Source organism: Acanthisitta chloris, unplaced genomic scaffold (genome assembly GCF_000695815.1).
Source record: "Acanthisitta chloris isolate BGI_N310 unplaced genomic scaffold, ASM69581v1 scaffold1399, whole genome shotgun sequence".
Lineage (NCBI taxonomy): Eukaryota > Metazoa > Chordata > Aves > Passeriformes > Acanthisittidae > Acanthisitta > Acanthisitta chloris.
The window spans coordinates 37,500-63,085 of NW_008692965.1; the positions used below are offsets into that span (position 1 = coordinate 37,500).

Consider the following 25,586-nt stretch of genomic DNA (forward strand, 5'->3'; position numbering starts at 1 on the left):
GTGTGCACAGACACAATGTATCAAAGACAATAAAATCTAGTAGCATACAGTGTGGTCCTGATTTCCATCTTTAGTACATAAACACTATCACAAAATCATAGAATCATAAAATAACCTGAGCTGGAATGGACTCACAAGGATCATTGAGTCCAACTCCTGGCCCTGCACAGGACAACCCAAGAATCACATCATGTACCTGAGAGCTTTCAAACTTTTCAAACCCCAGTCTTTGAGACTTTTAGAAAGGTTCTAGTGAATCACAGCACTCATGACGGGATCCTCACCTGGCAAAGGAAACAACCTGGGGTAAGGGTGGAAAAACAGAGGAGGAGGGGCTAATGTAAAGGATTCCTACATTTTAATTTTTTTCCTAGCTGCTGTGATTCATTAATGAGCATTTTTTGAGTAACATTGTATTTTGATGTGTCTGGAAAAGCTGAGGGATTTTATGTAACAGGGTCAGGATTTTATATGGCTATTAATTTATATTATGTAATCTGATACTGCATGCTTTAGTTTGAAAGAATGTTTAACAACTGGTTGGCATGTGCCATCATGGTAATGGTATTATTATGATGTTGTACATCATAACAGTGTTGTTGGACACTGACCTAGTTCTTCAAACACCATATCGCTCAGAGCTGCTCTACCCACCACACATGGTAGTAGCTGGCTTATATTTTTGTGAGAAAATATAGGACTTGATTTCCTGCCACTGAAGCTGATGGAAAAAAGATGCCAATTCCAGTCCTGTGAACATACATCCTCCACTGATGGAAATCTGCTACTATCAGAGCTGATGAAGCCCACACTGTTTTTACAAGTTCATCACCCATAGCTCATTATATTGTACTTGTGCCAGCCAGAAAGTAACACTTGGAAGTATTATCTGCTTTTTCTGAAGATCATATTTGTCTTGGCTCATAGTCAAAGACAGAGCCTATTAACGGAAAACCACTTAGAAAATCATGGAGCTAGAGCCTTTTAGCAGTTGATAAGATTATTTGCGCAATCTCAACATCAAATGTAAATAAGCAATGGAGATATTTAGGTTTAGTTCTTTCTTTTCCTGTTGAGGTAGAAGTTGATTCCCATTTGAGACTCCTTCACTAAGTCTTTTTTTTGAACATTAGTAGGAAATTTGAGTTTTTTGAGAGAATTGCTCTGAGTTTTTCTGTACACTGGATAAGTGTGATAAGGTTTGTGAGCTGGTAAGATGATGGTCTGCAGAATTATAGAAAGACTTATTCTTCTTGAAAGCCAGTTTGTCATGTTTCTGGCACAGTGATCATAAAGAAGCAGGAGCTGAGCTCCTTTATTGTATTTACATGAGCACATGGGACCTGAATTTTTCTGAATTCTCAGAGAAGACAACTCCCACCTACAGTTTCTTCACCTCCTCTTTCTTCATCCTTATAACAGGAAGTTGTTTTTTTTTACCACTCAGACCCTTGCATTAAAGTTTGCTACTTGAAGCCTAATCTTTGAACTGTCATTAAAGGCCTGACTCTGTCTTTAGTTTATGCTAGAAATCATCAGAACTCAAAATCCTCCCTTAGACATTGCGAGTTTATGTTCTCTGGAGCAAAGACTGCAGAAAACATAATGAATGATGTTACAACAGTTTTACTCAGGAAGGATATTTCTATTCACAATATTTTTAAAGCAAATAAACATCCTGGAAGTTATTTCCCTCAAATATGTACAAAAATGGTTGTAGAATGAAACAGAATCTGGTTTTCAGTTTCAAATCATCTCCCTGGTCAAATTCCAAAATGGCTCAGTACCCAACCTTTGATAAAGATTAGAACTATTGGATATTAATAGAATGTAAATCAAAGATGTGATTCATGAAAAAAAGTGTATATTGATACATGTTGGAGTGATTTAAATGGGACTAAGAAATATCATCTTCTACTAGAGCTGAGTCTGGACATTATTGTGCCATGCAGCTCCATATTTTATGCTATTCCTATGAATGACAACTATTTTATTCCAGGAAAATCTTATTAAAAATGATACTGTTTAATATTCTAAACAAGTGCATTTTCATGTAGGGAAGAACAATCAAATATAAAGTGCAATAATAGTACAAAGAAAGGAATGGATTTTGACCACTAATGTATTTTCTCCCTCTTTCTCTTCTATAGGTTGCCCAGGAATGTGGGACAATATAACATGCTGGAAACCTGCAAGTGTGGGTGAAATTGTCTTTGTCAAGTGTCCTGCACTGTTCAGATTTATCATTTCTGAAGATGGTAAAGTATTTTCTCTTTGTTCTTTGCCTCTATGTGGTAAAGTTTCCTGGACAGCATGAGTGGAAAACCTTACTTAGATCCTCACTGTAAAGGGACATAAAAAACTCTACAGTTGGGCTGCAGTTAAAAAAAGACTGTAGAAACTCAGGGTGTTTGTGTGTGGAGATGTGTGCGTGCACAGGGGTGGGAGGGAATGCGTGAGAGAAACCTCCACAGACTATACAACATGAAAATATCACCAATTTTAACTGCTAAAGGGAATGTTCTGCTCTTGGGTCTCCACTGAACTCAATCAGACCTGATTGGTGTTTGGGTCTTGGATAACACAGTTTGAACATATTTTGGAAAGTAATTAAAATTCAGAGTGGGTTCTGCTCATACCTAAGGAGAACATAGGCTTGAGCTGCTCCCATGTTAGGAATCCTGAGAGTGTTAGTGGGAATTAAACATTCCTGCAGAGAAGCAGAAGTTCCATGTTGTTTTTTTTGGTCTATAGAAATGAGACATCAACATCTTTCTGCCCCTGTGCTGATAATTAACGCAGACTTGTCCATCTTCTCCCACCACCCACCTAGGCTACTGCAGATCACTTAATTAGCTCTGTTGTTTGAGGAACAAGTTCATCACTGTCCCTCAGAATCCTTTTCTCCAAAGATTATTTTCCCAATGAATTAATTTACAATATTAAGTCCAAAATCCACCTTTTCTGTATCACCACACACAGAGCAAGCACAGTTTGTGGGAGACAGTGTTTCATACACAGCTCCAAGAATGCTGAAATCCTCACTTTTAAATGCATCCATTTCAACTGCTCCAGGCACATGTGTGCCTTGGACTTCCTGGCCCCATCCCTGCACAGCCAGGCAGCATTCTTATCCTCTTCCCAGATACCTGTCCCTGTTTTCACTGCCCATGCGTTTCATTCTTGCCCTTTAGTTTGACCAGCAGGTCCCAACTCAGCCATGCCCATCTCTTGCCTTCCTGATTTCTTACACCTGGGGACTGAGAGCTCTTGTGCTCTATGGAAAGCATCCTTAAACATCTGCCAGCTCTGTTCTGCTCCCTTGTCCCTGAGGGCAGTTTCCCAGGGAGGATCCTATTGACTAATTCCCTGAACAGCTGGAATTTTGCTTTGCTAAATTTCAGGGTCATGACTTTTCTCTTCAACTGACCCATATGCTGCAGGGCTGCAAACTCCACCAGTGCATGATCACTGCAGCCCAGGCTGCCTCCAAGCTTGACATTGCCAATGTCATCTAAACTATATCCCACTTCACAAACAAGATTAATTCAATATGATCTATTCCAGATCTTAAGTAAACTGTTGCCTGTTGATCAAAAAAGGTTGAGTTTGTAATAAAAAATAATATAGGCTTTAGAAAAGCAATTGAAAAAAAATATATGTATACACAAATCAATAACTCCTTCCTAGCTCGACCTCTGTAAAATAAAGGGCTGAAATAATATTTTTAAATTATTTGCCTAGGATTTACAGACCTCTTCATGTGCATTTCACATTTGACCTGTAGCAGGGTGATAGCATGACCCTAAGGGAGAAGGAGTCCATCCAGTGTAAGCATATGTCTTGCTTTCTTCATCTCCTTACAGGATCACTAAAGTGACAGCTGTTCCTCGTGTAGCACTAGGTTTGAGGGGGGTTTGGACATCTGTTCAGTAGGAACAAACCCAAGATTTATAATTCATTAGATAAACAAATAAACATTTAATCTGGAGTAGTTGGAAATCTCTACTGATCTGGCTGGACTTGTACTATTGACCCCAAGGTGGAATTATCGACATCCCTAATCACTCTCCTGGGTGAATCAACATGAGCTTTCACTAGCTTTGCTGCTAATTTTAATTAGCCAAGTATTTTTGTTTCAATGAGTGTTTAATAAGAAAAGTCACATTTTATGATGGTTCCTTAAAATAAAGGATTATTAGAGAATTAAAATGTTTCTAAGACATGGCTAATCACATTTTAGGGGGTGTTATAGTATCCTTGGGCTGCTGCTGTGTTTCTAGAATATGCAACCAGGCTAGGAACTGGCACTAATATTTATTAATAGCAAAATCATTCTTAATACAGCATAATTTTTATATGACCATAAATCATTTTTACAAACGGCAGCAATAACTTTCAATTATACATTTTAAAAGTTTGTCCTATGAAGCACCTGTAGGTACAGCTGCTTGTGTAGTAACAGGGATATCACAGCATGTGTTAATCTTAAAGTGTGGGTGGGAGATTCTTCACTGGGCTTTGGATATTTAACAGTTCTATCTGGAAATCTGAAGTGATCACATGGATTTCTAGTTAGGTAAATAGAAAGCAATGAGTACTTGTAGAATATGCTTCCTCTGACCCTTCTCAAATGATCATCTTGAGATGAATGAAGTCACTGGAGGGGTCTGCTCGTTTTATGAATTTCAGGAAGGAGTTTGACTGCCTTTACTTGGATGTCTGATTTCCATATGCAGTAAAATGAGAAAAAAAGAAAAGAGACTACAAAATAAAAATTAACTCACTAAATGTCTTCTGGAGAGATGCTTTGCCAAAAAAATTAGCTATGGGCTTAGCTGAAAATACCAGTTGTTGCTGGTTTTAATACACTCTGCTCTAACCTTCACTGCAATTGAACCAAGAAGTAATATTTGAACTGCTGTCAATGTCATACAGAAACCTAATGTTAAATCCATGCTGTGTGGTTAGTGACCTCTTGTAAAATTTCATTTCACCTCTCTTCCAAAATTCTCAGAATTTTTCATTCCTTTCAAATGCAGATTGTGAACAAAATGCCATTCTCCAAATCTCTCCGCAGTGAAAAAACATATTAGTTCCTGAGTCTTCTAATATAGTAGGTTAAAGATTTACAGTGGCATTCCTTCTAGAGGATTCCTAAACAACATTTATTTTCCTCTTAAACATTAATTTTTTATCGATATTCATCAAGGTTTTTTTTTTTTCTCCAGAATCTATAACTTCCATGACCTTACTGTTGTATATTACACTTTCTCCACTGTCTTCCCACCAACAACCCCAGAGAAAACCAGTCTAGAACAGCATATTTAGAGCATTCTAAGGGACCTTTGCAAAGGAAGAAAATAATAAAAGCATGTCCAGCTGTGATGCTGCATTTCAGTATGAAATAGGAAGACCTAGAGATGGCCCTAACATAGTATCTGCACTCACAGCTGGAAAATTTTCTCTGTTTTGTCCTTTTTCCCTTCTTTTTTTCTGCCAGACAGAGGTAGTGCTGCCTGGCAGTGGAAATCTACAGAAGCCCAGTCTCTGCTTTTTTTCTTCTTTGCACTGCCCATCTGAGATATTTTGGAACCTATAAAGCCACATTGCTCAAATAGATACTGAAAGAAACTCCATAACTAAATCAGAAATTAGTATTGTAGACCTTTGATTTGCAGTAAAAAATAATGCAAATTATTATTGACAATTTCCTAGCATTGCCATATGCTCCCAGGTGAGAAAATGCTTACATTCACAAATCTAAGTAATAAATATGAGAAATTCTTACTGAACCTTCCAGCAATTCAGAATGTTTCTCTAGCTCTCAGTCTAGAACACTCCCTACTACCCCCCAGGAGAGCGTTACTGCAAAGCCTGGTTCACTATGTAAGTCAGAGAAAATGTGTGTAATTTTTACTGAAGACATAAACCCCATCCTATGTTGATACCAGGATTAAGGGATCCTAATTACAATACAGTAGAATTAAGTATGCAACCAGGTATTATAGAGTTTAAGAGGGATTTATATCCTATGCCCACATTTTTGAACCAAAGTGTTCGGCTTGTTGCTAGTCTGGGAGTTATATGACTTCAGTGCTCTCCAACAAGCTTCATTGTCCCAAGAAATTGAAAATAGTCTACTACTGATCCCATTAAAAACACTGGGAGACACTCAAGTACTTTGTTGTCAAAACACCAAGCGTCATCTATGCTGCACTACAGATACCATGAGTGGAGTGGGGATTTTTGAATTCAGGTTTAATTGGATTTGGGAAGCCATCTGTGGTTTTTTTCCTCCTGTCTGAGTCTAGATGTTATCCCCAATCAATCAGAATAAGATGACAAGGGAAGAGTTAATGAGAGAAGAAGTAATGCTACATCATCATATCTGGAAAGTCCTTCATGCCATTTCTGGGGAAACAGTCCTGGTAAAGCCTTTAAGAGCTGTGAAAATGGTACATAACTCCCTAACTGGGTGAAATGACAGTAAAAGTTATTAAATTCCCAACATGAAAGCTGTTGAAAATATTTGCAAGTTACAGTTTCTGTAATTTTGAGTTATGTATTGATATTTTTTTTGATACAGGCAGAAAGAAAAGGTGAGTGTTAAAGATCAGAGGTCTTCTAAGCACCAAAATGTCTCTGGAAGATTGTGTACTTATTTTCTACTGAAGTAGAAGATGCAGGTTTTCTTTGCTACTACTGAAATTAAGGTCAGCATTGCAGCAGACTGAAATTGGAAATTGCATTTGCGTGTCAAATAGGCAAAAGATCAATGCAAAGTTCGAGATTTCCATTCAAGGATGTCTTGCCCTGATGGGTATTTCAACATCCTGCATGAAAACTGAAGGAAGAAAAACACCACAATCAAGGAGCAGTCTCTGAAAAACATGTAAGACCCATTCTATAGCATTTTCATCATGGGAATAATAATGAGCCATGTCTTTGGAACAACCAGGACTCTGTGCATACCTTAGTTTCATCCTTAATTTTATGTAAGATCCTATGTAGCATTCAGGAACAGGTTACATGCAAAGGTAACTGTTTTATAAAGAAACCACATATATTCGTAGTTTCATAGTCTATTAAGGTGTTTGGATGGACCTTAGAGATCATCTAGTCCCAACTCCCTGCCCTGAGCAGGGACTCCTTCCCACCAGACCAGGTTGCTTAAGGCTTTATCCAGCTGGGCCTTGAACCCTGCTAGGTTTGGGGCAGCCACAGCCTCCTTGGGCAACCTGTGCCAGTGTCTCACCTTACTCACAGTAAAAAACTTCTTCCTAATATCTAATCTAAATTTCCCCTCTTTCAATTTATATTTACATATAGTTTCATATATAAACACATATATGTACACACACCCACCAGATAAAGGTTTTGGGCAGCTTTCAAAGCTGTATGTGTTTCTGTTGCTTAGTGCTCAGCAAGTCCTAGAAAGAATTGTAACATGAAGAATGGGTACAAGAGACACAGCAAGTGGTTTTGAAAATAATAATTCTTGCCAATAACCAAGATAATAGCACTTGCTAGATAACAAGTCCTATCCTGCTGGTTTCCATCCCTAGGCTTTGCACAGGCAGTGAAGCCATGGGATTACTTCAGCTTCTCTGAAGTGAGGAGGACAAGCTATAATTAAGCCTTCTCGGTCACAGCATCACAACATCTCTGCAATGCAGAGGGAAATGGGAGGAAAATGCTGCCATCAAAGAATAGCAACTGTATCTACCTTTCAAATGAAGAAGCTACGTCCTCTTAGATGTTTCTTATCAGGGAAATTAAAAGACATTTTATGGCCTTTCCCACCAAAATATGGGGACATAAGGCTCTGTGCCTCTGATACTCAAACAAACAGCATGACCCAGAGCATTCCAGCTAAAGATTAAGTCCTTGGGTCTTTGCAAGATGACATCCTGCAGTGGCCAGGGGAAAGCTGTAATGCATCCCAAGACCTGTACCAGTTTTCTGACAACTAATTTGGCTTTTGAAAATGAAAAACAAACCCTCATGTTCCTCTGGAAAGAATGCAAGGGTGGAAGATACTGAGAGCTGCTGAGTAGCTTGGAGAACACTTAGACTGCAGAAATTTTGCAAAGGATTGAAGCATCACTGTAGATGCAACATGGGCAGATCCTTCAACTTTTACTAGCAGTCTTTGCTCTGTTCATGTTTCTCCTCTTAACTGAAATAATTGATAAGAGTTCCAGTTGATTGCAAGATTTTAGGTATGGTGGACACATTCATTCTTACCTTTAAGCAAGGGATTTAATTTGCTTTCTTCTCTGGGAATTATTTCAAAACTGACAATCTCCATTGGACAATGTTTCTTTTTTTATGTATGTCTCTCGTCTGCAAAACATTTGCTTTTCTCTGAAATATCACCCCTGCCCTCTTCAGAGCTAGGAGACCCTTCAAGAGTAATTGCATTGATCTTGCAGTCAGATGGATGCTCCTGTGACAGCCAGCCTCAGAGGAAGGATGCACATAATGTTTAGATGATGCCTAGTTGCTATGGTGACCTCAGTCCACTTGTAGTTTCACAGTCTTTGATAGGAAAGAAGAAGAAAAGAAGAAAGCCATAATTTCCCTTAAATGTTGTTGATCATATCTGTACATCTGCCTCAGCCAGCCCTGTGTACTCTGGCCTTTATGTTCTCCATATGGAACCTCACTGGTATTCCTCTGCGATTTCCAGATATGATTCACTGGCTCTTCTTGCTACTCTGTGATGCAATCATGTGCCCTGAAATTAGTCTGGAATATAGGAAGAAAGGACTTGATTATCAGTTCTGTTACTACTTACACTGCAATGTTTGCACAAACCACTGAGTAACAAAGAAGTCACAAGCCAATTCATCTCATCCTATGGCAGATGTCTAAAGCCCCTTGGAAGGGACCTTAAAGATCATCTAATTCCAACTCCTGCCATGGGCAGGGACACCTTCCACTAGACCAAGTTGCTCCAAGCCCCATCGAATCTGGCCTTGAACACTTCCAGGGATGGGACACCCACAACTTCTCTGGGCAACCAGTGTCAGTGTCTCACCACCCTTGCAGTAAAGAATTTCTTCCTAAAATCCAATCTTAAGTCATTCCTCTTTCAGTTTAAAGACATTCCCCCTTGCCCTATCACAACATGCCCTTGTAAAAATTACTTTTTGTCTGTAGTTTAAAGTATTGTCTGTGTGGCATGAGGCTGGAGACACCCGAACTCCTGGAAACAGTGGAGGGAAGCACTTAACACAAGAAAAGACGGGAACCTGTGGGAACCCGAAAGCTCATGTACTCTGTAACTTTGTCTGGCTGCTACTTTCTGCAGAACCTGTAAGTGAGATTATAAAGACCTAGTAGCTCATCCCAGATCAATAGTAGAACCATGGAATGGTTTAGATTGGAAGGGACCTTAAAGGTCATCTAGTTCCAACCCTCTGCCATGGGCAGGGGCTTCCACTAGACTGGGTTGCTCCAAACCCCATCCAGCCTGGCCTTGAAAACTTCCAGGGATGAGACATCCACAACTTCTCTGAGCAACTTGTTCAACTTTGCCCCTCCAACAAAGAGCCATAATGAAGGAACTGGGATGGTTGGATAGTGTGTATGTGGTACACTACCGGGCAAAGGGCTAATTCCCCCTTCTAATAAAGCAGCAGGCAGTGTATGCAAGCAGTATCCATGTGGAGAGCTCAGAAAGCCACAGAAAAGCTGCTAAGTAGCCTGCTGTTCCCGACTGCAGCTTTGCCAGCCGGCCCAACAGATTGCTGGAGCATGAGAGCAGCAGGAAGCAATAGGGAAGGGAGCGAAAAGGCTCAGCGTGGTGGATGCTGGGGAGTCAGGCATGAGAGCTTGGTGATTTATTTCATAGTTAGAAATTAAATGTTAAGGTTCTAATCAGGGCTGTATAAAACAGGAAAAAAAATTCAATTCCTGCCTAACCAGCTCATTATCCACATAGCTGGACAGCATGATAACATGGGATTGTAGGAAATGTTCTCTATAACCTCTCCCTGACCCAGTCTCTGCACTTTCAGAAGGGACTGAATTAACCTGCAGTAGAAACAGTGCAAGCTTTGCACATTGATCTTAACGCTGTCAAAATCCAACCTTTTGGAGGATTAATTATGTGGGTCAGTCCTCCAATCCACAATACTGAGGTGAGAATACCAGGACTATGGGAAAAGTATGGGCAATACACTTCAGGAGAGAACAGCTTTGGAACCCTTTCATCCCCTCCCACCCTGCCACTAATAAGGGACAAATGCTGGAACAAAAGGGTTAAATGGAAGTTGTGTTCAGATAAACAAACCTATGGGAGATAAAGCAGGTGCCATGCCAGCTGACACTGAAAGCAGCCAGCACAAATTTGGCACCAAGGAGAAGATCTAAAAGGCTGTGCTGAGCTCCGAAGCTCATCGTACACAGGCTGTTTCTTGGCTTCAGCTTTACTAGTCCTGTCCACTCTAAATCAGAAGCAACAATTGCCTGCATCAAATTTCTCATCTGTTGGAGCATAGTGAGGAGTAAGTTATGTTTCTGCATCTCAGGAAATAATCAAGGAAGAATGTCTAACAAGAGTGCAAGAAAAGGGCCAAGGGAGTTCTGGGACTCTGCCACTAACCCTGTGAGGAGCCATTGGCATGTCCTTTGACTTTTTTTCTTCCTACCTCTTTCACTTCTTTGTGTAAAAACAGAGATATGCAATATTTTCTGTGTTTAGTCTTTGGAATTTACAATTCATCATTCTGATGGGTCCCCTGTAGGATCCCTAAGCAGTACTTCAATTAACATCTAATTAATAGTGTCAGTTAAAACACTAGTGAAAGATTTGCTTTGCTTCCCGAAGAGTGACACTTACCTAACCAGTCTGGTCAAACAGTGAATAACACAGTCTGGCCATATATTGGATAAACCCTCCTGTGTCAAGAATAACATTAGGTTCCTCAGGACTTTATTGGGTAATGTAAGCGATTATTGATTTAATAAATGATATTCTATGACACTGTTTAATAGCTGCTGTTGAGTCCATCTTTCTGTAGTTTGGGTGGAGACGTGGTTAAACTACCTGTGAGGAGCACAGGTGTCATTCCTGTATGTCATAGAATCATAGAATCCTGGATGGGAACTTAAGACTATCTAACTCCAACCCCCTGCTATGGACAGGGACACCTTCCACTACACTAGGTTGCTCCAAGCCACATCCAATCTGGCCTTGAACGCTGCCAGGGTTGGAGCATCTTCCTTCTCTGAGGAACCTGTGCCAGTGCCTCATCAACTTCACAGGCAAGAATTTCTTTGTAATATCCAATCTAACCCTGTCCTCTGTCAAATTGAAGCCATTCCTCCTTGTCCTATCACTCCATGTCCTTGTCAAAAGTCCTTCATATAGGTAATTTTTGAATTAAACCCCTGAAAAATGGGTTTCCAGTCAAAATGCAGATGAAAATCATATTTTATTCATTCTTCATTTCTGGGACAGCAATGTATTTTGTCTAGCCTGTTTTATAGTCATATAAATGGGCTTTCTTTTCTGTATTAGTGAAGTTTAATACGCTAGTTTCTCACTTTTGATGTTCTAAGAGTGAGGCAACAAGAGAACTCCTGAAAGCCTATGCAGTGAAGTGCTCTAGTCTTGCCCATTACATCACTGACAACAAAGTAAATTTCCTGAGGTCTCTCAAGTGTCAGAAAGGCAATCAGGTGAAAAAATAACCCACAAAAATACCATTTCAGGGTAATAGTGTGAAAAATGAGTTGGGACTACACTTTGTCTGGGCTTGCTTACAACCCCAGCTCAAATTCAAGCTCAGGTCTTGTCCCTATATAAGTAAAAATGTTACATGTACAGAAGCAATCCATATGAACTCCATTGCATTCTCATACATGTGAGAAAATACAGCCATTGACATGGTTTTCTGTCAAGTAAATACCTATATTTTGGTGCAGGAGACATAAATATGTATTTTCTGAGAGAAGGGCAGCAGCAGCGTGCACGAATTTAAAGGCAGGTGGTGGCTGTATGCTCCCTTATGATGCCCTTGTGTGTTTGTGTATATACATATATATATATATAAATACATGTGTATATATAGGCATATATATGCATACACACACAAATAAACTTGTTTATGTGTGTATCTTACCCTAACACTCAATGTATGAACTTTGACTTCTAGTTGTAATTCAGGGCATGATGTTCAGTGTAAATCTAATTGACTTTCCAGTAGCTTAACTTATTAGTGAAAATTAGGTTGATGGATCAAGTCTAAAAGCCTATATAGTCAAAGGTTGGAGTGGAGTTTTCTTCAGTACATTAGCAAGGACTCAGATATAGAAAAATATGCTAACAAAAGGCAAGTTTGCTCTTACAGCCCTCAGAAAACTCACGTTGTTGAAAATGTGGATCCTTTCATAATGCCCAAACACAGTGAAATGCAATAATCATTTGGGTATATATAAAAAAAATATTACTATAAAAAGCCTATTCATTTCAGAGAAACTGCATTAATATGATCTTTTAACTGTTATTACAGATGTCATGAAATTAAAAATGAAGTAAAAATCTAATATTTTAACATCAATGTGACTTAACTACTACTGATACTTAGAGTAGAATAATGGTAATTTTTATTTCATCCTTTTTAGGTTGTAGGAAAATAATAGCTACATTGAAAATATTTAAACTTAAGAAAAATATTCTGAGCCATCAGTGTAATATGCAGGATGCCAGGAACATCAGGCTCCAGTCTACTTAATACTGGTCTGGTCTTTCTCCCGAAAGAATTGTGGACAGTTTGTAATGTCAAATTATTCTACAAGTGATAAACTAAAACTGGATTTTTATACGTCAGAGAGGGTTTTTTTGAGATTTTCTTGCAGCTTCTCCTTACCCTTCTGTGCTTCTGTGGGTCACTGTGAGACACAGGCTGCTGAGTGAGGTGACCTCATGTAAGGAACCCGTTCCATTAGAGCTACGCTTTGAGTGGCAGATGCTATGGAAGACACCATAAAGGAATGCTGGTTTGCTCTTTGATCCTCTAGTAAACCCACAGATAAAAATTCCCACGTGACAACCTAATGGTGATATTCTGAATTCAGATTTTAGCAATTTAGGTGGCTATTTTAGCAACATAGCTGCCCTGTATCTGAGCTGTATCACCATTAATAAACCTGGGGTTTGGTAGATGCAGGAGGAAAACAGGTCTGTCCAAAACATTCTGCAGAGCCATCCATGTTATTCTGCCAAGAATCTGGAGCACAGCCACAGTGTATCTGCAGGATCTGCTAGCTTAATCTCATGCAGCAGTTGAATGATCTTTGCTAGAAAATGTTTGCTCAGAGCATTGGAGACTTCTCTTCAGAGTTTGTAGACTTGCCTACGAATTAGAATTATAGAATATGCTTAGCTGGAAGAAACCCACAAGGGTCATCAAGTGCAACTCCTGTCCCTGCACAGGACAGCCCCAAAAATCACATCATGTGCCTGAGAGCATTGTCCAAATGCTTCTTGAGCTCTGTCAGGCTTGGGTCCAGGATCACTTCCCTGGAAAGCCTATTCCAGTGTCCAGCCACCCTCAGGGGAAACCTTTTCCTGGTATCCTACCTAAATTCTTGTATGTGAAATTCTGAAAGCATCTGGAGTTGGGCAGAGCAGGCAGGAGACTACAGGTGTTTCTCACTGTGGCTTTCAGTATTAACCCTCCAAAGTCATTGGTGTGTTGGACATGTAGATTTCCTGTTGAATACATCCACAGACACAGCAGAGCGTCCATGATGCTTCAGATGAATTTTCTAAACTCCCAACATCATCTTCACATTAAATCCTCTGTTTTCTAGTTTAGAAGATGAAAAAGCACATCTGATTTATTTCAGGGAAGAGAGACAAAGCAATGAATTTTTAATTGTTATATATTAAGGAGTTGGAAAATGTATAAAATAGAAAATTCTTTTTATGCTGTGCTGAAAAGACTTCTTGTTATTATTTCTTTAGATACTTTCTCCTTTCCTATAGGGTAAATCAATCTTTATTCGAATTATAATTTTATTAAGAAACTTCTTATACAACGGTGAAGGTTTTCCCAGTCCCTATTTAAGATTTGACCCTCAGGGTTAAAAGAGGAACAAACTGAAGCCCTGTGGTCACTCCAGAGGATGCAGAACTAAGTTAATCTGAACATTTAACCTGCTGTAGTGGTCAACCAAATGCTGGAAATTTTTTGTCATTGCTCTGTGGGCCACTGGCAGAGATATTTGCAGCAGCTTTGTCAGGCTCCTCAGTGTCTGTGCACGATGCAGCAGCACCACTCCATGGCTTAAGGCAGCTCCTCCTTCTGCATCCCCCAACATCCACCCTGAGCCAAAATCCACTGAGGATTCAGGAAACTGACTTTAGTCCAATTCAGACTAAGTATTTAGCAGGCTGAGTGGGAATTTGATTTTAGATAATCCCAAGAATTGCTTTATGGAATGACAAAAGAAAAGGAAATATTTCAATGCAAACCCCAGTTTTTTATGATTTCCCATTATAACATTTGTATTTTTAGTATACAAATCAGCATGGATTTTGACACAATGTTTTGCAAATGTGGGGGTCTTTTTTTAATTTCAGAAACTTGTTTCTCCCCTAAAAAAATGAGCAAAAAAATCCACAAAAAAACCACCTCCCTCATCTATTTTTCTTATTCTTCCTAGACTCTGATAAAACTTGAGGATAACCAGATATTTAACAATACAGTGTAATCAACCATCTTCTGAAAACCATTTTCCATTCACAAATACACTGAACTGATACTGAAATAAGGAGTTATACAAAATTCTCTTACAGTTCTTCTCTCGACTCTGCTACATCCACTCTTCTTATGGGAAGCAAGTTATTATCAACATTTAATAGCAAACTATTAGCAAGATTGAATTAATTATTTTTATTCTTCTACTTTCAGGATGGGAAGTAGATAATTTGGGGCAAACCCATGCAGGTAAGGACGAGTTGTGCTGCTTACCACTTTCCTGGAAAGCCTATTCTAGTGCCCAACCACCCTCTGGTACCACCTCAGTACCTCTGTTGTCAAAATCTGTGTGCAGAAGACATGATAATATCAGATTATTTGCAAGTTTTTTGTGTAGCAACCATTTGGACAATGATACAAGTTATTCACTGTAATACTTAGATAAAAAGTGAAATTAAATATCTCCTAAGTCTCTATAAATCAGGGGGATGTAACCTAAATCCACAAAATTAAATTAACCTACTCAAAACCAATTAGTTACTGCTTTTTGTCATTGATGGATGGAAATAATCTTCCATTAATTCTGTGAAAACTGACCTTATTTAAATCCCTATGGAGTATGAATGGAAATTCCTAAGGATAGAGTATTTGACTTTTATATAAATAAAATATTCTTTACACCATATTCTTCTTCACAATCAAATGTGTCCTAGTTTGATTGTATGTGTTTTTAGCTATGTGTTTGCTGCTTGCAGTAGTGATCTTCTAATTTTAGAAGTTCAACTTTGATTTAAACTCACAAGTAAAACTGTTTGCTTCCTGAGAAGACAGAATCAAGTATTTATTGCCTTTGGGCCTGATCTAAACAAACAGAAATCAATTTTATTCTATTTGCTGATTTCCACAGAGACCAGTTTAGGTCCTAATAGAAAACACAATCAAAACAATTTCATACCAGATTTCCACTTTTCTAGGTGATTATGACCTGCTGGAAAGCACAGCCCAATCTCCCCTAGGTAAGAAAGAGAACCATGGATTTTTTTTCCCTCTTTATCTCTGTTAAAAGGAAGCTCCAAGCTTTTTTTCCTATCATTCTGGTATTATTTTCTAATCAGTTTCTAATTATCATGACGTATTTTCTGCTGTGTTACTTTTAGCTGCATTATGAAAATTTATTCCTCCACTATTAAGATTTGTAATCTAGTAAATATGTTGCTATAAATTCTATCTACCTGCTTAACAGTAATTACTAAATGGTATAAAAGAAAGTCAACACCATGATTCAGTGGTTATTTTCCAGGAAAAACTGGGGATGAATGTGCAAGAGTAATTTAGCAAAATTTGCCAAGTAATGCAATGTTCTTAAATGAATGCTGTGATTAAAGAGATATATTCTGCTGCATGGATGGCAAACAGACTAAAAATAAGGTCACTGCTAGTGTTATGAGCTACTTGACTAAACTGCTCTAAGAGTGCAAAGCAGCACAACCTTAATAATAAAACCCAAACCTTGGAAATTTCCATCAATTTTGGTCAAGGTACCACTCAAACTCCAAAAACTGTAATAGTTTGATAAATGGAAGCTGTTCTGTTGTGTTGGAGAGGAAGAAGTGAAGCCAGCAGTCCAGCCCTAGTGTTTTAACAAGGTCACTGAGCTCTGGCAAGAATAGTGGTGCTTAAGAAGATCATCACAGGGGCTGTCCCACCTTAGGCAGTCTCATAGCAAAGTGAGTGTCAAGAGACTCCTTCCTCTTCCACCCCAGCTCTTTCTTCCCAGTACAGTTTGAAGCTTAAGTGTGTCAGTGAAGCCATTTATAAGCTAGTCCTTATATGAAACTGGCAAAAAAAATCAGCATATTTAAGCAAATACTTACTTAAAATGAAGTTTAGAAACCAGGATTGGAGTAATTTATAAAGGAATGTTAAAAGCTCTGAAATAAGTTTGAAATTGTCAACAACCTGGGCATCTGGAGATGTAAATGAACATATTGCCATGAAGACAGAGATGGAGAGGAGATTCCCTCCCCATATTTCCTTTACTTTCCTAAAGGCCCTTTCCACAGTCACCCTCAGCTCAGAGATCAGGTTTGAAGATAAATGAGAGGGATATATGCTATCTGACTATAGGAGAGCAACCCAGCTGGGCTCACCATAAACATATAATGGCTATTTTAGATATCTCACAGTAATCTGCCTGGCTTCCAGCAGCTAGTCCAAAACATCATGTTAGCCTTGTGTATTCTTCCCAGTCCTATGGATGTGCCTCAGATATAGATCTTAAACACAAAGTGCTTACATTTAAGCACTGGACCTACTCTGCAGCCATCTGAAGTGTAGATATCTCCATCAGAGCTGTATTCCCTAAATTCCTTTCAGCATCAATAGAGAGAAACAGACATTTAACTGTCCCCTCTCACCTGAGAATGAGATCTTTGGTAGCCTGGAGGCACTGACTGCACTGGTTAAATCTCTTTTGCTCTCTGGTGACTAGCTGTAGTAGCAGCCACCTGTAGGTGCCTATTGTAGAATTGGATCATTAAAGATGTTATTAAATTTCAAGATTAAAATCTTTGTGGATATCCAGAAAAATAGTTCTTTCAGTAAAACTGAAGGTTTCTTTGGTCATGCACCAAGGGGAGGAAGGGTATGTCTTGGGATTTGCTTCAGCAGTGTCTCATTCCCAACTGTATTTGGCACAGGGGACATCAGCAGAAATTGCACTGCAGATGGCTGGTCTGAACCTTTCCCTCATTACTATGATGCCTGTGGCTTCGATGAAAATGCAACAGAGTCTGATAACCAGGTGGGAATTAATCTTATAATTAAAAACAAATGAAGAGGGGAGCAGCAGGCTGCTTTTTGCCCAGCCTCTGGTCATGTTCTGATTTGATGATAATTAGAATAAACAATCAGATATTTATGGGTATAACAATGTGAGAAATGTGACTCAAATCCATTCTATCACCATACTGAATATTTACAGCAGATGTGTTTTTATTGTTGATATAACTTGTAACTTCTAGAATCATGGGTTAAGCCCAATTCTTCCCCTAATGACTAAAAAATCCCTTAAACGACTACTTTTTTTTCTACAGATACATGCACAGTGGTCAAAAAAATATAGATAGCCTTTGCTAGCTTTCTGACAAAATACTTCATGATATGCAGACCCAAGGGCATACCTGACATAGAGCCGTGCTCTGATATATAGAGAGCATTCAGAAAACAAGAGGATAAACCAGGCTGCTCAAGAAACTAATCCTGCCTCTGGTTCCCCCTGCACATTGACAGGCTAAATAAGATGTGACCATAAATGAACCCTTTAACCATGTGTTGTTTGCCTCCCAAGGATTACTACTATCTCTCTGTGAAGGCTCTGTACACGGTGGGATACAGCACATCCCTGGTTTCCCTCACCACAGCCATGGTCATCCTATGTCGTTTCAGGTGAGTCAGGACATGAGCAGTGAGCTGTTCAGTCACTGGTGGAAAGAAACTGGAGATCATCTGCCCAAAACAGTGCTAAAGCTTATATCTCACCAGATGTAGAATAAGAGGGAGATAACCCTTTAACTGAATTGCTCCTCCAGCTTGGGTACTCTCCAGGAGTCATGTTTCAGCAAACTGTAAAAGCAGTGGGGGAAGTTTTGGGTCTGTTTTATGAAAATTCAGAAGCTGCATTAGACTGAGTCTATTTTATGCTGCCCTCTATCCTTTTACAAGAAAATCCCCAAATCCTCCCCTTGGTCACATTTAGGGTCAGTATTAACTACAGTCTTGGCTTACAGATGTTGCACCAAGCTGCTCTGGCCATGTGTGCAGATAGGCCCAGTGTACTAATGCCACGAAATAAAAGGATTTTCTTTTTTATTTCTCTTCTTTTTTCTTCCCTTCCTCTTTCCTTTCTAGGAAGCTTCACTGCACTCGAAATTTTATCCACATGAACCTTTTTGTTTCCTTCATCCTACGTGCAATATCTGTATTCATTAAAGATGGGGTTCTTTATGCTGAACAGGATGGCAACCACTGCTTTATCTCAACAGTAAGTAAACCTGAAACCAAAGCCTTTTCCTTCATTTTTTTTCAGCATGAGATAACAGAAAATGGTGAGATAAGGAAAAGTCTGTTGAGCATCATAAACTGAGACATGTTAAGAGAAAAAGTAAATGGTGGTAAACTTCCCTCCCAGTTCACAGCCAAACTGGACATTATATCTCAGGATGTCACTAGTATTCAGTGATCTGTCCTTCAGGACAAACCTACAGGTTTTGCTTTCTGACTCTGCTCAAATTGTTTCTCCCTTTCACAAATCTGCACAGTGATAGGTGGGATGAGAGCAGGCACAAGCAATTTCCTTCATCTGAAGGTCTGGTTTTTCTCCAGAGCCTTTTGTGTTCTGGATGTCAGGCAGAGTTGTGTGTAAACATGGTAACCATTCAGACAGAGAAAATACACCTGATGGTCACACTTTCAAAAAATCATTAGTATTAGCCATGTGTTTGTCTCTGAAGTGTGCAGTTTCATGGAAAGCACTCTCACAGATGCATTTAACTACATATTATGTGTAAATCCCAATTCCTTTCACATTTAAGGCTAGTATTTGATATGATAAATCAGCTCACTGGGTATAATTATGATGGAATTACAGGCTGAGTTCTTCTTTATCCATCCAGTTATGAGCTAAATTCCCTATGAGTCACTTCCACAAAGAAAGTGCAGCTGTGTAGTTTCTTAGTCAGCCTTTTCTTTGTCATTGAAACTAGTTTTTACTCTTTGAAACTACTTTTACTCTTTATTCTTCTCTGTGGTAAAGCTGAAGCCATGTTAGATCTGTAGTTTGTTCATACCACTCTTCTAGTTGTGACATCTCCCTCTTTGTTTTGAAACACTTGAAGCATAAAACACACCAAAATCCACCATTCAATCACCTGATCCTAAGCTCTGGTAGAGCTTCCGTGAATGAAGTCAAGACATGATGGTTTAAACACATTGGTTGTAGATTTGGCCTAGAGGATGGAGGACAAGTTAAAACCAGTCAAAATTATCAGCCTCCCACTGCCCCAGGCAGGAGCTTAAGTTTATATACTGATTCTGCTCTGATTTGTTGAAAAGTCCTGCATTTGTAGGACCAATGATGTCTCACTGGGGTGCAACACTGAGAAGACCAGTGTGTCCTACTCTCTCTGAGTCAGGGTGGAGCATGGTTTCCAACTTAGGCTTTTGTCGCAGAAATCATTAAGGTTGGAAAAGCCCTCTAAAATCATGGAGTCCAACCATTAACCCAGCACCACCCTGCTCAGCACCAAACCATGTCCTCAGGTGCCACATCGACATGTCTTTAAATACCTTCAGGGATGGTGACTCCAGAACTGCTCTGAACAGCCTGTTCCAGGACTTGACATCCCTTTCAGTGAAGAAATTTTCCCTAATATCCAATATAAACCTCCCCTGGTGCAATTTGAGTCCATTTCCCCTTGTTCTATCACTTGTTTCCTGGGAGAAGAGACCAACCTTGCTACAGCCTCCTTTCAGGTCATTGTAAAGAGTGATAAGGTTCCCCCTGAGCCTACATTTCTCCAGGCTGAACAACCCCAGTTCCTACCTTTTGGGTTTTTTTTTCCACTTTCCTTTAGTCTGCTGCTTTCCCCCTGTCAGTGAATGAAAGCTTCCATCTTTTTTTACAGTTAATCACTCAGCTGTCTTTGTACATACTCTTACTTTCATTTTCTGTCCCTGAGTGACACTGATGATGGAAAGGAAGTGTAATTCTCAGCTGCACACAGGAGGGTGCATCCTCTCTGATCCTACTCTCAGGGCTTTCCACGATCATCCTTCCTTGGGTTTCTCAATACACAACTGGATTCTTTTCTTCCCTGCACTTAATCCATGGAAGGGGGCTTAAACCTAGCAATTAGTGCTCACTGGCATTGTGAACTCCCCCCAAAGCAAGACATGCTCAAGCTGTCTGCAGATGCTCGTTGGCCACCTCCCACTGGTAAAATTGGCTTCCTACCCTTTCAGACTTCACTCTCTAAGTAGTACCTCACATTCTTCTCATGCTTTAAAAACTTAGCTAGTAAAAGTGTACAACACTGTTCCCAGCTCTTTCCACTAAGAGACATGGAGAGGTTGAAGGCATTTTTTCGGTCTGTTAGACGGAAGCAACATGGAAATAACTTTGTTTTTCTTGACTCTCTGCAGGTGGAATGCAAGGCAGTGATGGTGTTTTTTCATTACTGTGTGATGTCCAACTACTTCTGGCTTTTCATTGAGGGATTGTACCTTTTCACTTTACTGGTAGAAACCTTTTTCCCAGAGAGGAGATATTTCTACTGGTACACGATTATCGGCTGGGGTATGTGACATTTCTTGTCTAAAATGTGTCTCAGTATGCAGGATGACTCCAAAGACATTATTATTTCCACATACAGTTTCAAAATATAATTTGAGTCTTTATAGAAGTACCAGTGCAGTACAAACAATGCTGTGGGGTTTTTTTGCCAAGAGCTGAACTGAAATCTGGAGGACACATCTCTTGCAGAGATGTAGTCCACAACAGACAATTGCCTTCTACAAGATACAATCTAAATACCTATTTCTTCAGCTTAATGAAATCTGCTATGCTAAATCCAGTCCATTTTTTAAGACTTGATTTGTGCCTTTCTTCCAGATAACAGCTAAATTGAAAATGTATCTAAAGGGTATCCAAATATGCTCTTCCTGCCTGGTTGGGAAATAAACACTTACAGTGGGAAGAAACAAGATGTGTTTCAGAAAGGCCAGGTGCATGATGATAACAGTGTAATTATTTTCCATTCTGGCCTTCTGGAGATAAATTGACTCCTGTGACATGTTAATTCAAGTAGTTCTTTGCTGATGTTTTTGTGCAGAACTCAGATGGTGAATGCAGAAGAATGCATTCATTTAAAATGTACCCTGAGAGGGTTAAACTCAATTTTTATACTTAAACATACTTCTAAAATAATTGGAAATGATCCTGTATATGTATGTGTGAAGTCTGCACACAACCCCCAGGCCTTAAACTATTCTCCTCTGAAAAAAAATCCTTATGTAACCTGAACCTTCAGGTAATCCACAGCCAGTTTTGCTTTTTCCCTCCTGAGGGAGCTGTACATAACAAAAACTCTCATCTCCTGGCAAAGACTCCCTACAATAGGGAGAAAAAGATATAGAGAATGTATGGAGGTAGAGAAGATGAAGAGAAGGTATAGAGAAGAAAATAGAGGCCAAATAATCATAAATAATCTATAGCATATAAAGGCTATTGGAAAAGGATGGTTACTGGAAAAGGTTTTTGGAAAAGAAACTTGTGGAAAGGGTGATCAGAGTTCCTTTTGTACTATCCACAGATGTCTAATCACATTACAGCTGAGACATAAGTGTGTTTTCAAAGAGAAATTGGGGGTTGTGTACATGAAAATGTGACGATGAAAGAAAGCAATATGTAAATCTCTGGGATCTGAACATAAATCAGAGGTTGGGTTCCTTTAATTAATTTTGCACAATTTTTGTGTCTGTAGATGTGTCTGGATGTGAGATCACTGAAACACACCATATAGCAGCTGATTTTGAATATTTTTTAAAATCAGTCTGTGTAATAAACGAACTACCCAGATGGATTCATACTGTAATGCAACCTCAAAATACTTAGTTCTGAGTTGAATGCTATCAATAATATCTAGGTGTTCAATTTATAGATATCATAGAATCACAGAATGGTTTGGGTTGGAAGGGATCTTAAAGTTCATTGAATTCCAATGTCACCTGCCATGGTCAGGGACAACCCCCACTAAGCCAGGCTTCTCCAAGCCCCATCCAACCTGGCCTTGAACACTTCCAGGGATGGGGCAGCCACAGCTTCTCTAGGCAACCTGTGTCAGTGCCTCACCACCCTCACAAGGAAGAATTTCTTCCTTTTATCTAATCTAAACCTGCCCTCTATCAGTTTGAAGCCATTCCACCCTTGTCCTATCACTCCAGGCCCTTGTCCAAATTCCCTCTCCATCTCTCCTGGAGGCCCTTTAGGCACTGAAAGGGGCTCTAAGGTCTTCCCAGAGCCTTCTGTTCTCCAGGTTGAGCATCCCTAGCTCTTTTAACTAGTCTCCATAGCAGAGGTGCTCCAGCCCTCAGAGCATTTCTTGGCCTCCTCCAGATTCATTGCAGCAGGTTCATGTCTGACTTAGACTGGGTGCCCCAGCGCTGGACACAGCACTCAAATCACTTCATATTCAAAGCAGCATCTATTATATCCATTTATAACACTAAGAGAATCTCCAGATGTGGATGGGTTTCTGTTTGTTTGGGTTTTTTTAAACACAATTATCTTCTCAGCTCCTGGATATTTCAACTTGACTAGCAGTTCCCCCGACCTGATAGAAGCAATTGGTACTTTGCAAGAACAGAAACATTTCCAGACTCTGGATGCAATTCATGTAGGACAACTTGGAGCTGATGGGGAGAGAGCTGCACTGAAGCAGCAATAAGCAAGAGCTCAGCATTTTGCAGCATCTGGATGTTTATCTGTTTCTTAAAATGCGCTGAGCACGTCAGTGTCCTCATTTGATTAATGAGAACTACATATGGCTGTGTTGATCCAGGCAATTTTTCCTCTTAAATATGCAATATGCTGGATAGACTGATGTCTTCCTGAGATCTCTCTTAATGCCTACTCCTTACTCAGAGCAGACACAGTCAGCAAGAATAACTCTCTTCTCAGCCTTTGGGGCTTGTCTGTTTACTGATGTTACTCAGAAGCTGAAAAGAAGGTGATGAAGAGATCTAAATCTTTTGATGTAAAGAAAAGTAATGTGAGTATATGTATATTCATACAGCAGATGGTTCACAACTCCAAGCTGATATGAGCTGTGCTTTTTGAACTGCATTTTTATTACACATTTAATTCAATTCTGCCTTCCTGCACATTTTTCAGATTTAGCACACTATTCAGAGCATCAAAATCTATATAGTGCAAATCAGTGCAAACTAGATAGCACATGAGACCCTTATTTCATAGAATAACAGAATGGTTTGGGTTAGAAGGTACCTTAAATTTCATTTCATTCTGACCCCTGCCTTGGGCAGGAACACCTTCCACCAGACCTGGTTGCATCCAACCTGGCCTTGAACACTTCCAGGGATGGGGGAGCCACAATTTTTCTGGGCAAATATTTGGTATTTCAAGACTAGTTTGATAAAAGTAAAATAAAAATTTGATATTTAAAAATTAATTTATGCCTCTGTTAAGTGCACAGACATCTCAATGCTTTCTAGGTATTCACCTGTGAGAAAAGCAGACTTCAGCTGCGATTAAATACGCATCATGTCTTCTTCCCAGAACCTGTCATTTTATTTCTCTGTAGCATTTTCCTTTCAAATATTTCTCTGTGTGCTTATTTTAAAGAGAAGGGCTCCATCAGTCACCTAGGTCTAACAGGGCTATTTTTATTTCTGATAGTGGGAATATGAGATTTGACAGAGGCTCATTTAAGTGGGTTCAATCGAATGACTAATTAATGTGACATCAACACAGCCTTGCAAAATGTATGAAACATAATTGTTCCTGTCAACTTATGACAATCCCGTTCACTGCTGCAAGTTGGGGTTATCAAGGTCCTTGTTTTGTTTGCATTTAAGCACTTTATCTTTCCACTGGTGCCTCAATAGATGTCAGCAGTTCCCTAGTCGAAGAGTTTCTTTCCCATAAAATATAGCTCCAGAGTTCTCTTGCAAGACTGCATTATTTTATAAAAATATTTCCACTGGAAAATCACAGTTTTAGACTTTTCAGAAAGGAAAATAAAACTAGGTTTCTCAGTGGATTCTTACTGTTTTGGTTAAATTTGCATTTTCCATGCATTTTTTTGAAAGAGAAATGTATGAAATAGAAATTATATCCTTGCTCCCCATATTCTCTTTTGGGAGTCTGATTGCAGGGGTTTTAATAAAAAAAATATTCCTGTGAGTAAAGGAAATCATAAAATCCTAGAATTTTAGGGATTGGAATGGACCTTACAGATCCCAACCCCTGCCCTGGGAAGGGACCAGGTTGCTCAAGGCTTTACCCATCCTGGCTTTGAACACTGCCAGGGTTGGGGCAGCCACAGCCTCCTTGGGCAACCTGTGCCATTGTCTCACCACCCTCACAGGAAAAAATTTTTTCCTAATTCCTAGGCTAAATTTCCCCTCTTTCAGTTTGAACCTATTACCCCTTGTCCTATCATTGCAGTTCCTAACAAAGAGGAAACCTCTCCTCTGTGGTTTGTTTTGGTTGAATAAGTAAAGCAAAATCAGTTATTTACACAATAAGAGAGAAAATGCAACATATGCAAACCATTTACAACAAACCCACAGAAGAATACAAAGGATACAATAATGCCATTACAGCTAACATCTGGTACTCTGCAATTATTGCATAATTACAGTAGCTCTAGACACGGATGGCACTGCCTTTATTCTGTACAGACTTTGTTTTACTCTTCATGCAACAAGATGTAGCACAACTTTGAGCAATAATGACCTGAAACAACATAATTCTTTCCTGTTACCAGTTTTGCCTCTGCAATCTCTCCAAGACAAACCAAGATGGAAGTTGCTAGAGCTCTGAATTAAAACAATAAGTTGCATTGTTTCGTGCACAAGTGCTATTAGGAAATAAAACCTCAGTGGAGAGATTGCAAAAAGTACTCATTGCTGAATATTAAATGTGTCTTGACTGCTAATTTCATCACCATCTTATCCACTGCAGGTACCCCAACAATTTGTGTCACTGTCTGGGCAGTGCTGAGACTTCACTTTGATGACACTGGGTAGGTACTGCTGCATGGGAAATAATTTCATGTGCATTCA

At 39.4% G+C, this 25,586-nt stretch overlaps 1 protein-coding gene across 1 annotated transcript in view; it reads left to right on the forward strand.

Moving 5' to 3' along the window:
- ADCYAP1R1 (adenylate cyclase activating polypeptide 1 (pituitary) receptor type I) overlaps positions 1-25,586 on the forward strand; it is a gene marked incomplete at its 5' end in the record, with an annotated part of 81,468 nt that overhangs the window by 25,909 nt on the left and 29,973 nt on the right. Inside the window, 8 exons of the mRNA XM_009082869.1 lie at positions 2,151-2,258; positions 14,934-14,969; positions 15,695-15,736; positions 17,420-17,523; positions 18,070-18,167; positions 18,630-18,762; positions 20,922-21,075; positions 25,486-25,546. Of these exons, the coding sequence (XP_009081117.1) occupies positions 2,151-2,258; positions 14,934-14,969; positions 15,695-15,736; positions 17,420-17,523; positions 18,070-18,167; positions 18,630-18,762; positions 20,922-21,075; positions 25,486-25,546 (736 nt within the window). The remainder of the gene's footprint in view (positions 1-2,150; positions 2,259-14,933; positions 14,970-15,694; positions 15,737-17,419; positions 17,524-18,069; positions 18,168-18,629; positions 18,763-20,921; positions 21,076-25,485; positions 25,547-25,586) is intronic.